The following is a 12,147-nucleotide window of genomic DNA, read 5'->3' as shown; positions in this document are numbered from 1 at the left end:
AGGAGCTTAGTAGGGAACTTTCATCTTAAATTATGTATTTGCATGGATAGACCTATTATAAGCGTCTGATGTTTAGAGAACTGTACTTATATTTGACCCAGTTTAATGAATCATTAACCTATTCCAAGATATAGATGATGCATGACTCCCAAATATTTGAAGTTCAAAATGCTAAGTTGAGAGAGTTTCTTTGGCCTGTTGAGAGATCTATGGCCACAATAAGCTCTTGGACATTCCCTGACTACGTGGAAATATTTGGGGTCACATCTCCTGTTTGGATACTTTGTGAATTGATTTTTTGCTGTTGAGGAGATGGTTGATACCAATCCAAAAATACACTTGGTTGAGTTATTGAGTAGTGTGTCGAAGGATTATGATTTAACATGCAAGAAAATTAATGAACATTAATTTTATATTTTTCATAGATTATGTTATCACAACTAATAACACTTGCAATGACACAACAATGGTCAAAACCATTATAAATTTATTGAAGAGCACTAGCTAGAGCTTGAACCAACAGTACCACATATGTTGCACACCCAAACCTTTGTTGTTCAAATTGCCTTGGACAAGCTAGGTAATTTGAAGACATACAAAGGATGATGACATCAAAGACTGCAAGTGCAAGAGAGAAAAAATCTTTGAAAATCCTTCCTAGGGATTCTCATTTTCTGCAATGAGATTGGGATGCAAAACAACCACTTGCATGCCAAAGATTCATCTATCTGGTGGAATGAGGCCTTTGCTTTAGAAAAGGGAATTGCTTGACTATTTCAAAGATGTCACTTTTGTTGTTGGTAAAAATGTGAATTAATTTTGAGAAGAGAAATGCTGTGAAAAGGCTTACAGAAGAGCTCTGATCTTTTTGTGACATCATTGAGGTGTTGTTAAGGTTATAGATCATGACTTCCATCGTTTTGATCATAATTAGAGTAGTTGGCCTTGATAATTGAATATCTATCTAAATGCTTCCAATCCAATATGCTTATGAGCACCGAAAGAGAATACCTAGAAATACAAGGCCCAATGGAAGCAAAATAAAACTCCCCACTACCAAAGTATTTGATCCATCATTGAAGGTTTCACTCATTCCTCTTGATGATTAAGACTCTCACCCAAACCCTATGCTAGATGCTCAACAAAAAATGTCATTTAGCTCAATCTGCACTCAAGTAATGAAGTTATACCTCTTCAGTGCTTCGACATTGCTATCTTATTTATCATACGCGAGCAGCTGGACACGTTTGCAGAAGAAATAATTCATGAGAATGATTTACATACTTTCATGAATGCCCCATTTGTGCTGATACACTACTACAACAGCCCACAGAAGAGATCCTAAATTTTCATGCCTTGTAGTGTCAGATAAGCAGCTCCACCTAATTCATGCAGCAAGTTATCCCTGAGAGTGCCTCTTCTTAGCAACACAAGGCAAGACATACATACGAGGATGACACAGGTTTTGAAGTGAAGGATTACAAAGAATATCGAAGAATATCGAAGTCCATAACTTTTCTGTTCAACTTAACTTTTTAATGTTTTAAAATTGAATTATTCAACAGCTGTTTTATTCGTGTGGCTGCGTCTCATCACAGCACATACATAAATGTAAGTATCATTTATGAAATGATGGATGAATTGAGTTTCCGAAGCCAGGGACATTCAAAGCTCCTTTGCCATGGATCTGATTCTTTCCCACAGAGTGCCATCGCTGGAGCTGAAACCAAAAAAATTTCAACCTCATCTGCATGCCACCCCCCTTGTCCTTGCATTCGCCTTGACATTGCTCTGTCTTATCTGAGATCCCCCTAATCCATGGTTGCCAACTCCAATTGTGGTAGCAAGGGGATCAAGTTCAGCCATAAAATGGAGCTTATCAGAATGTAGAATCAAGTTCATCTGATGGTATAGCAACTTGGGTCGCTGCCTACCATGTCCAAGGAGTTGAACACCGGGCCTTGACGACAAGTTCAGGGAAGAAGGAAGCTGAAGGGGCAGCGATTGTGGAAAACTTCAAGTGCAACATCTGCAAGTACATGACTAGGGAGCCAGAGGTGGCATCATGGGGCCACTTGTTCTCTGGGCCTGCATCTACCATTGGATGTACCTCCATTGCAAGGGTGGCGAGCAGCCGATCTGCCAAGAGTAGGCGAAAGACGAGAACATGATGCCCATTGAGAAGAGAGGGAGGTCAAGGAACAGAACAGAAGAAGCATAGGACATGGCGCCCCCCTCTCCTCCAATTCCTCTGTCCTGTTCCTCGACCTCCATCTCATGTTGATGGGCATCAATCACCCCTTCTTCCGTCCCCTCTTGGCAGATTGAGCAGTAGCTGCCCTATTAAAGGAGGCACAGCCAAAGATGATGCATGCCCAGAAGAACACTAGCCTGCACGACCTTACTACTGGCTCCCCGGCCATGTCCATGAAGCTGTTGCACTCGAAGTTCTCCGCCATCACTGGCCCATCTTCTTCCTTCTTCCCCTCAACTTGCTACCAAAGGACATGGCAGGCAGAGATCCAATTCACTGGCTAGTACCAGCAGAGTTTGATTCTACATTGTTGTCAGCTCCAATTGTTCGCTGACACAGTCGAAGGGTAAGATTTATTTGCTGTGGCTCCGGAGGGGCAGACTAAAATCCATGGAAAAGGAGCTTCAATCGTCAGGCAGATCACATCCAAACCTACATCGAAATTTTGGAAAATTTCCGGAGAACATGAGATTGAACCCAGGAAAAGAAAGAGAGAGAAAACAAAAAACTTTACAGTGGGGGGCAAAGAATCGGATATTCAATCAGAAGAGCCGTCGCGCTTGAGGCGGGTGAGCTCCAGCTGGGTCTTCACATAAAACTGCATCCGCTGCAACTCAAGCTCCTTGGCAAAACCCATCCTCTGCCTCTCCATCTCCACCGCCTGCGTAATCTTGGACCGCTCCACTCTCTCATACACCTCCCCAAACGCGCGAATGGCCCGAGTCAGCTCAGCCAATCCGCGGTCGCCCTCTTCTCTCCACGCCTTCTTCTTCCGGAAGTGGTGGAAGGAGCGTGGGGCGACAGGGAAGGGGGGGGCTCGGGGGAACGCGGAAGGGGCGGGCCCGGGTCGGGCCGGGGAGGAGGAAGGGGAGGAGAGGAGGTGGTGGAGGCGGGGGAAGAGGGGCCAGGAAGAGGCCCGGCGGGCCTTCTCGAGCTTGTACTTCTTCTTGAGGGTGTCGACGCGGTTCTTGCACTGGGCTTGGGATTTGGGGGGCTTGGCGTAGTCGTCGCGGGCGCTGACAACGTCGGCCACCTCCTGCCAATGGTGCTGGCGAAGATTGCCGCGGCCGAGCTCTAAGAAGCGCTCGCCCCACGCCTCGACCAGCGCCGCCGTCGCGCCTTCGCTCCAGCAGTCTTCTCTGCCGGAGCCGCCTCCGCCGCTGCCGCCGCCGGACGAAAGCGCCGCCGCCTTCATCAGCGCCGCCGCCGCCGCCGGCAGCGCCGCCGGCGGCGATCTCAACGGGCGGCCCGACCGAGCTTCGTCGCCCTCTTCCATGGCGGAGGCGGCTAGGGTTTCCCGGGAGCGGCTGCCGTTAAACGCCGGTGCCGACGGCTCCCGAGGCCTGCTTTCTCCCTCGGTTTTTTTTTTCTTTTTTTTTCTTTTTATCCTGGTCCGCCGGGACAGGACGCTGACGTGTTTCCCGCACGTGCGAGTTACCGTTGGCCGTTAGAACAATAGACTAGTTTATCACAGTCAAAAGTCATAGTCAAGGTCGTCTGCAAGCCAAAAGTCAATACGGCGCTGTGGAAAAGTAGACTTAAGTATATCTGTTAGGACGTCAAAGTCAAAGGTAAATTAGCAATTCTTGGATTACTGAGGACGAGGTCAACGGTTAAAAGTCAACGTATCACCTCTCTATTTAAATTACCCTCCCATTCTCTATTTAAATTGCTCTCTTTTCCCTCTCCTAATTCTCTCTTTCCCTCCATGTAGGGAACGGCGCGTCCAGGACGTGACGCCCCGGACGTGACAGGACGGATGACGATGCGTGACAAATGGTGATGTGACTAAATGTTCTTCATGTCACCATCCCATCATGCGTCTGAGGATTTAAAAAAATTCCGTCACATACCCGTCACACATCCCTTCTTCCTCGTTCCGTCACGTCCCCGTCACTGTGACGCCGTCACCGTCACCGGTGACAGAAATAATATTATTTATTTTACTATGTTAATAGACATAGTCAAAGTATAATATTATTTATTTTACTATGTTATTATTTATTTTACTATCTAATTTCTACTTCTCTGCGGCCACCGACTACCCACTTCAAACTGCCAGGCCACGCCACCCGCTCAGCTTCTTCCCGAAGCACCACCCCCGCTCCTTGCACACCACCGACGACCGCCACACGCCACTGCCGCTGCGCCTGCCGCCGGGGCCGCCGTAACCTTCGCCCCTCCTGCCGCCCACGAAGCTTGGCGGGAAGCCTTTCCCGCCGCCCAGCTCGGGAAGCCGAACCGGGGTAGCTGCCGCCTGCGCCGGCGTCTGGCCAGACGGCGGCAGCGGTGGTGCGGACGAGCGCCGTCACCACGAGGAAAAGCGCGGTCCGTCATCCGTGATGGACATTTCGTCACGTCATGCGTCCATGGTATCCCGTCACGTACAGGCCGTCACCGTCACCGTCACACCCCTTCCATTCCGTCACCATCACGTCATCCATCACATTTCCGTCATGGTGACATGTGACGTGACGAATGACATTTGATGATCCCTACCTCCATGCCATCCACCGTCCATTTTCCATCATCGGTCATCCATCATCTCGTACAGATGATTAATTACGAAAATATATGCTTTAGATGGTTGATTGATAGAAGATATAACCCGGGCTTAAGACGGACGGAACGGCAGACAACGGACCCAGAGTCCTCTGACTGAAAAGGCAAACTCATTGAATAAAATATAGGCCTTAGATGTCATGTTGTGGGGGAGTCAAAAGTCAAGATGGGATCCATGTGAAAGTCCATGTCAAGTTACATGTCAGATCTGTTTTGGTTAACGGCAGAGTGGTCATAACTGGTCGCCGGTGCCTTGATTGATGACTGAGGAGATGCCGTGTCCTGGAGATAGACATAGACTTGGAGATAAAGAGACAAAGAGATAAAGATAATGTCTGGTAGAGATGCAGGGAGATTTCAAATGAGATGAAGGGGAAGATATAATTATACTTTGAAATAGATGGAAGCATGGAGATTTTCCATGGATTATACATCCTTGTTCTGTTCTGTTCGTTTAAAACGAACAAAAAATTCGCACAAAAGAACCGCACAGGGCCTTGTTCTTTGTTTTGTTCTTTTTTATTTTCAAAAACGAACAAAATTCGCACATTCAAACAAAATTTGCACATTCGAACAAAACTAGAACAAAATTCGCGAAGTGAACAAAAGAACCGCACAAGGGTCCCTGCGATGTTCTGTTTGAACTCGTTTTTGTTCTGTTCGGAAAACAGAACAGAACGAACAATTCACACAAAAAGAACCGAACGACCACGTCTACCATGGATGAAGAGAGATGGTTTGTGAAGATAGAGATAGCTCGAGATAGAGAGAGATTTAAGTAGATGGATGGAAGGAGACTGATTGGGCTGAGAGAGAGAGAGAGCGTGAAATTTGAAGATAAATGAATGAGAGGGGAGATGGAATTTGTGGACAAGCGATATTGAAATAGATTGACGGAAGCAAAGAGAGAGAGATAAATTTATGGAAGGATGATGAACGATGGAGTAAAAGGATAGATGAACGAGAGAGATAAATAGATAGATAGAGAAATGACCTGAAATCAAGCCTCGGCCGCCTCCATTCTGTACAGGGTGAAGTCCCTCTCAAAGACCAAGAACTCCTGAAAAGAAACATGCCGTAAAATTTTTAGATTAAAAATAAAGAGAGAAAAATTCATACAAACATTTATTTTTTTGTGGAAAACAAACGAAGCTGCCCGAACCTGCAGCTGGCGCTGGCTGAACAGACGGTGCAATCCAGATGCGTCGGAGGCAACAAGCTCGATCAAACGATCATGATCTTCCACAGATTCTCCGGTTTCAGCCAGAGCAAGAAGAATCTTCATCGATAAGGTTGGTTAAGTCCTTATCATAATATTACAGAGAACAAAAAAATAACAGGCCTGATAGACAGATAGAGAAGAGAGAATAAGAGGGGGGGAGAGAGAGAACGAGAGAGCAAATACAACAGAAATGAGAAATTGAGCGCTGAAAAAACAGAGGAAGAGCCAACCAGAGAGAGGCAGAAAGAGAGTAAGAACAGAGAGAAAGAGAGCGGAAATAACAGAAGATAGAGATCAACAGAGGAGGGAAACAGAGAAAGAACTACGAGACATTTGATTACACAAGGCATAAAAAGAGATAAAAAAGATAACAGGAGAGAGAAAGAGCAACAGAAAGAAGAGGAAAGAGAGAGAGAGAGGGCGGAAAGAAAAGAAGATAAGAAAGAGATAAAAGAACACAGAGAACACGGAGAGGAGAAAGAAAGAGAGAACTGGATATAGAGAGAGAGATGCGAAGCTCACTTGCATGCTTCGGAGGATGAGCTCAGGGAGGCAGCAGCGTCGACAGAGACCTCGGACAATGTATGTAGCAGGGGAGCGCAGCGACCCATCGCAGTCAGAGAACCAAGCATCAAGCCGAGATATCTCCAGGGTCACCCCAGCTTGAAACCTGCTCAATTCTCCTGCCGTCCACAAATTCACTTCTTGAGTCCATACTCAAAAAACATCTTCAAAATTACAGTAACAAATATGGCATAAAAGGAGAGATTTATAGGCATAAACAAAGTAAGCAGATCGAGCAAAACCAATACTACGAAAATGACTGCCAGAAAGTAGAAGCAGGCGAGACGATGATAGCAGTTTGGCCTTCGATAATTGCTATACTTGAGCACATTTATAGCACTATTTCTAGAGAGAAGAAGAGAGGAAGATAGACAGAAAGAGAACGAGAAAGAGAGAGAGAGAATAGAAGACAGAGAGATCAAAAGAGAGTGAGATTTAGAGGGAGAGAGAAGCTCGAATTAGGGTTTGTCGTCTGGTTTGGGATGGATCATCCAGTCCCAATGAGACTCACAGACAGACGACGGCAGGCCTGGATGACACAACATGATGATGGCCCACGCCTGTTGATGCATCCTAGATGACACAGTATAAAGTTGCTTTCTCTACAATAATACCAAGAACGCCCTTGGTTAAGGTCTAGTGATGATGGATAGAGATGCCATCATTAAATAATATTCCGTCATTGTAGGCATAAAAATCTGTAAAGCTATCAACTAAATTGGGAAAAGCAACAACAGTGGCGCTGAGTCTGTGCAACGTAAGCGCTTCATGAAGTGAAGGGAACTTTACACATATTCCCATCAATCCCCTTTTTTCCATTATGTGCAAAGGGCTCCGAACAGATGATCAGAACCCTCATTTGAAACATTGCTAAAATATCTTGGAAAACGAATTATTGTCGTCCACCTGACTTAAAAACAACAGTGAGAGTTGCATAAACCAGAGAATATTTTTGAACCAAACGTAAAAGTTCCAAGAGACAGATGATAGGAGGAAGCGGATTCAAGGCCTGGAGGAATGGAAGAACAATAAAAGTAGCGAGAAGGAAGAAATATGTTCCAGAAGAGATGGTAACATAGAAAAATAAATGAAAACAAATGACAACGATAAAGACTGAAAATTATAGAATTAACGTAAAAGGAATAAGTTAACCAAGACAAATAAATTGAAGAATAATGAGGGGGGTTGCTGAGATGGAAAGCAGCATTGCCTTTGAATGCCGCAGTTATGGTGGCAGCAAGGATTCCTCCATCATTCGCCCCATGGAACCCAAGACCATCGCCAGCAACAGCGAGACATCTTAGAGTGACTTCCACACAATAGCTGTCCTTTGAACAGATTGCCACGCTAATCTGTTAACAGTTCCAAACCATGTCAATCAACAATCATTTCCAAACAAATTAAATCAATGATCAACATCCTCGGAAAAACTAAAAACAGAAGAAAATAGGCGACCAAGAATCCTAAGGGGTTGGTCACAAAAGAATCCAGCACGCAAGAGAAATCCGAGATGGGGAAGAGAAAGCAAGAGAAATGGAGAGATGGTAGGGCAGGGTAGCGGGATCCTACGGTGAAGGGAATAAGATGAAAACTCAAACTCAAATTACAATGTGATACGACCCCAGTTGATTCAAGGGATGTTCAAGTCATTTGGCCCATTAGAGATGTTTCTATCATTTACAAGCTAGGGGCACTTTAGGTCATTAACCCTGGAGTTTGTTTTCCCTTTAAAATAGTTGTATCCTTCACTTGGAGAAGGCAGACAAAAAAGTTAGAGAAGTTATGTTTATCTCATTCTGCCGCAAAGCCCCTCCTGCCACAAATCTCTCAGGCAACGTCAATTCCATGGCATTATTTCCCGTGGCGATGTCCAGTCCTCTCCTCTGGACGGCAAACATCCAGTTGCTCCCTCTCTTCACGTTCTCTTCTCAAGAGGAACCCATGTTCTTATCACATTGAGGGTTCCCTATCAGTTTATACCAAAAGGAAGCCTTAAAACAACTTACAAGAAGACTGTGTTCAACAAAAACTAAAATGAAAAAAAACGAAAGCCAAACAAAGTTTGAGTATGAACTTCAGACCATGACTTGTCGTTTGAGCACATCGCCTTCACTGATGCAGGCGTAGAGAGCACTTGTGAGAGTGGTACATGAAGCAGGATCAGGAAGCAGACATTCGCCAGAAGGCAGGCACAGCATTGCCGTTGCATTAAGCTCGATATAGACGGGCTCAGATGCCTCGCATTCACTCGTCTCAGTACAAGTCAACCACGGAACTCCATCTTTTCCTACTTTGAAAGATTGCCATATCAGATTTCAGATAACAGGAATGAAATATATTTGAGTGCATTTTTTACCTATTCCTGCTACTCTCAGTACACATATGTAACCTAATAGATAAACACAGTATCTAGGATTCATCATATTTTTTTCATGCGAAAATTCTCTTTTACTTGTTCCGGATCAGAAATAGGGCCCTTGATCAATGCATTTCTTCATTGCAGCTTGCTGGACAGCTTACCGGCTAAAGTTGATAGAACCATTAAACAGTTCTCAAAGTCTCATTCAGGAAGAACAAAGAAAATTATTTTTTTTGAAAGATGATTGTAAGAGGGCGGTCACCCAAGAAAAAACAAAGAAAATTATCGCTTGGAAGAATTTATAACGATAAATGTACGAGGAATAAATCGAACTATTGCCAAAGTAAAATAACTGCCGGAGTAACATCAAACCATTCACTTACTTTCAAGAAGAGAAAGTGATGCAGCAATGGCCTCGTTGGCAGCATCTACTGCCCTCTCTTTTTCTTCGAGGGAAAGATCAGTGGGTGGGACGTCAGCATTTTCCAACTCCATTTTCAGCCAGTTTCTGTAGGTTGCATCGCATGAATAGTACTCCCTCTGCCAATTATTTGAAAATATTCATTAAACTTGAAATAAAAGCCTGCTCCTCCAGTCTTATGCTCGTCACTAAAATGTGGATTAGTGAGAAGTAAAATTTGCAATGTTTGATTAAAGACAATAATGAGTTGTCAGTGCCCTCAACATTTGTCTGTGCCAGGATAAAGATGATAATGATGATGAAGTCCTCATCGTCACTCATCTGAAACTAGCAAAATGACAAAATCCTCATCGTCATTTTACTGGCGGAATATGACTATGACTAGGACGATGACGATGGACTGACAAATTCCCCCACCCCCAGCTGCATGCTTCTTGTCCTTGTTTTAATATGACAAGATGGCAACGGTAATTCATCGCCATCCTTATCATTCGTCTCAGCCAGGGTGATGATGACATTAAGGAGATTGTAATCATTACAGTCACTTGTCCGTGATTAGGATGGCGATGATGATTTCTGGATGATGATTACTTGTCCTGCGATGGCCAACACTAACGCGATGCACAATCTGTGTTGTATACCAGGACGCAAATCACGTAGGTTTTTTTTTGTTATCAAGAGTAAAACAAACAGGAAGTGAAACTCCTTCTTAATATTTTAGCAAGAGAAATGATTCTAAAAGATGCAAAAGACAAGTCATACCCAGTCTTCAAATTCATGCAGATTCTCGGCAACTACTTCCTTGTCAAGAGAAAGGAGGGTGTGCATCGGCTGCTTCAGAAGTTCAGCCAGGAAGCTGAGCAACTTGTGAGCTCCGATTGGCATTTTAGGAATTCTCCACAGAGATATCAATGCAAACTCCCGAAACAGAATATTACTGCATCGCACAGTACTTATCACACGATAATACAAATGAGAATACAACTTTATTAGAGTAACTAAAGATTGGCGGAAATAAGTAAAAAGTAAGACAATTGACAAGGGTTTCTTTGAGATACAAATGTGAAACGTGCGTATCCGCTCAAAATAAATCAAAAACGGGATAACTAATTGTTACGGAATTCATGAATGAGAGATGATGATTTGGTAACACAGAAGAAAAAATTGAAATATCTTAATCATACCTGTGGCATAATGCCCTCATGAGAAGCTTTGCATTGACGACAGTGAAATCAGGAATAGTGGAGGGTGGCGTGAAGCAAAGCCACTGCACTGCGTTGGCCTTCTCAAGGGACTGTAATCGATGCTGCTCCGCCACATCAGAAGGCTGTTCACCATCATATCGCTTAATCTTAGTACCTCGTGAACGAATGAGGACCCTGGCCATTTAAGAGAACTTTCCTTAAATTGAATGCCTTATGACCAACTTCATTAGTTAAGAATTTTTTTTTGAGAAAATGATTTAAGGCAATCATCCGACAAAGCCATAACCACCCAAAGGTACAGGAGAAGAGATCTAAAGCTCTCATCTTCTTACATGAGTTAAAATATTAAATTTAGAGAAGCAACAAATTGACAGACGACCTGACCTTTCGATTATATCTTCAAAGGATGCCTTGGAGTCCTCTTCAGAGCAAAAAGACAAATATCGTATGGCAGAAAGAAAGATTTTATGCTTAGTATGGAAGCTGCCATCAGACGAGACCAAAAAATTAGTTACAGAGAGATTAACATATCGTCATTGAACTGAATATTTTAGACTTTTCAATGCATAGTTAAAAATTTTCCAAATTTGAATGTGAGTTAACTTTACATGTATGATTTTAAAACAATATTTCATTAAGTTCGGAGCTCACCAACTGCAACGCATAAGAAAAGTATGGTGAGGCGAAGTTACCTATCGTTGAGTTTCTCTTCCATCATGTGGACGAAGAGATCGATACAAAGGTGAGGCGCTAGCTGAGCAGCGTAAACACCAACCAGCTCCTCATGCTGCTTGGAAAATAAGAACAATGCATACCTAAAAAGGTTTTAATTGAAAAGCATCAAATTTTCATAAAGTGCCTTGAGAAACTAAAATCAAGATACATTCTGGAAAATATAAGTTTTATTGAGATGGAATGCATTAAGATGGGTCCTCTTCTAATTAGTAAGCATATTGAGGGTTCCATTTATTTTATGAGGTAGGGAGATGGAGTTACTTCTGCGCTCACTCTTGAGAAATGAGATTTCTCTTTCACGCTCGGCTTCTTCAGAAACCAGAGAAAAGATGCAATCAATTAAGTACTTCTCTTATTTCTCAATTGAAACATAACCTATTAACAGCCCCAGAGAACTTCATATGCATGCAGCTTATAGACTATTATCGTATCTGAATGGCACAGCAGGCCATGGTCTATTGTACAAGAAGGGCAGTGGAACAAATCTGGAAATCTATACAGACTCAGATTATGGGGGATCCCTTATCAGTTGTCGATCAACCACAAGAGATTGTGCATTCCTTGGCAGAAATTTGGTGATCTGGAAAAGTAAGAAACAGCTGGTGGTTGCTCTATCTAGTGCTGAAGCTGAATTTCAAGCTCTCACTTAAAGCATTTGTGAGAAGTTGTGGTTACAGATTGTCCTTACAGACCTCCATGTGCTACATAATCCACTAGATACAACAGTTATACTCTACTGTGATAGTAAATCAGCAATTGATATAGCTCACAACCCCATACAACACAACAGGACAAAACATATTAAAATTAACTGACGCTTGATCA

General features: G+C 43.4%; 2 protein-coding genes across 4 annotated transcripts in view; both read right to left on the bottom strand.

The window, feature by feature from the left end:
* Nucleotides 1-1,321: 1,321 nt before the first annotated feature.
* On the bottom strand, nt 1,322-3,843 carry ASIL2 (sequence-specific DNA binding transcription factor). The gene is made up of 2 exons (XM_078588786.1): nt 2,769-3,843; nt 1,322-2,686 (listed from the first exon to the last, which is right to left on the bottom strand). Exon 1 carries the CDS (start codon nt 3,528-3,530, stop codon nt 2,793-2,795), a length of 738 nt encoding a protein of 245 aa, XP_078444912.1. The 5' UTR covers nt 3,531-3,843; the 3' UTR covers nt 1,322-2,686; nt 2,769-2,792.
* Nucleotides 3,844-4,909: 1,066 nt separating this feature from the next.
* Nucleotides 4,910-12,147, bottom strand: part of LOC144713599 (nuclear pore complex protein) — a 40,930-nt gene continuing 33,692 nt past the window's right edge. For 2 of the 3 annotated variants that reach the window (XM_078588228.1, XM_078588230.1), the window contains 11 exons: nt 11,280-11,402; nt 10,972-11,070; nt 10,567-10,761; nt 10,145-10,319; nt 9,345-9,501; nt 8,684-8,892; nt 7,813-7,954; nt 6,561-6,721; nt 5,979-6,095; nt 5,811-5,876; nt 4,910-5,098 (listed from right to left, as the gene is read on the bottom strand). In XM_078588228.1, the coding sequence (XP_078444354.1) occupies nt 5,817-5,876; nt 5,979-6,095; nt 6,561-6,721; nt 7,813-7,954; nt 8,684-8,892; nt 9,345-9,501; nt 10,145-10,319; nt 10,567-10,761; nt 10,972-11,070; nt 11,280-11,402 (1,438 nt within the window). In that variant the 3' untranslated portion in view covers nt 4,910-5,098; nt 5,811-5,816. The remainder of the gene's footprint in view (nt 5,099-5,810; nt 5,877-5,978; nt 6,096-6,560; nt 6,722-7,812; nt 7,955-8,683; nt 8,893-9,344; nt 9,502-10,144; nt 10,320-10,566; nt 10,762-10,971; nt 11,071-11,279; nt 11,403-12,147) is intronic. The other variant, XM_078588229.1, reaches the window with a different exon arrangement.

The sequence above is a fragment of the Wolffia australiana genome, chromosome 16, assembly GCF_029677425.1.
Source record: "Wolffia australiana isolate 7733 chromosome 16, ASM2967742v1".
Classification (NCBI taxonomy): Eukaryota; Viridiplantae; Streptophyta; class Magnoliopsida; order Alismatales; family Araceae; genus Wolffia; species Wolffia australiana.
Note: the sequence above shows the minus strand (reverse complement) of the source record. Positions and strands in the feature narration are given on the sequence as shown.

Bases quoted from the DNA above. Each gene is read 5' to 3' on its own strand.
- ASIL2 (XM_078588786.1), bottom strand. From the start codon at position 3,530: ATGGAAGAGGGCGACGAAGCTCGGTCGGGCCGCCCGTTGAGATCGCCG.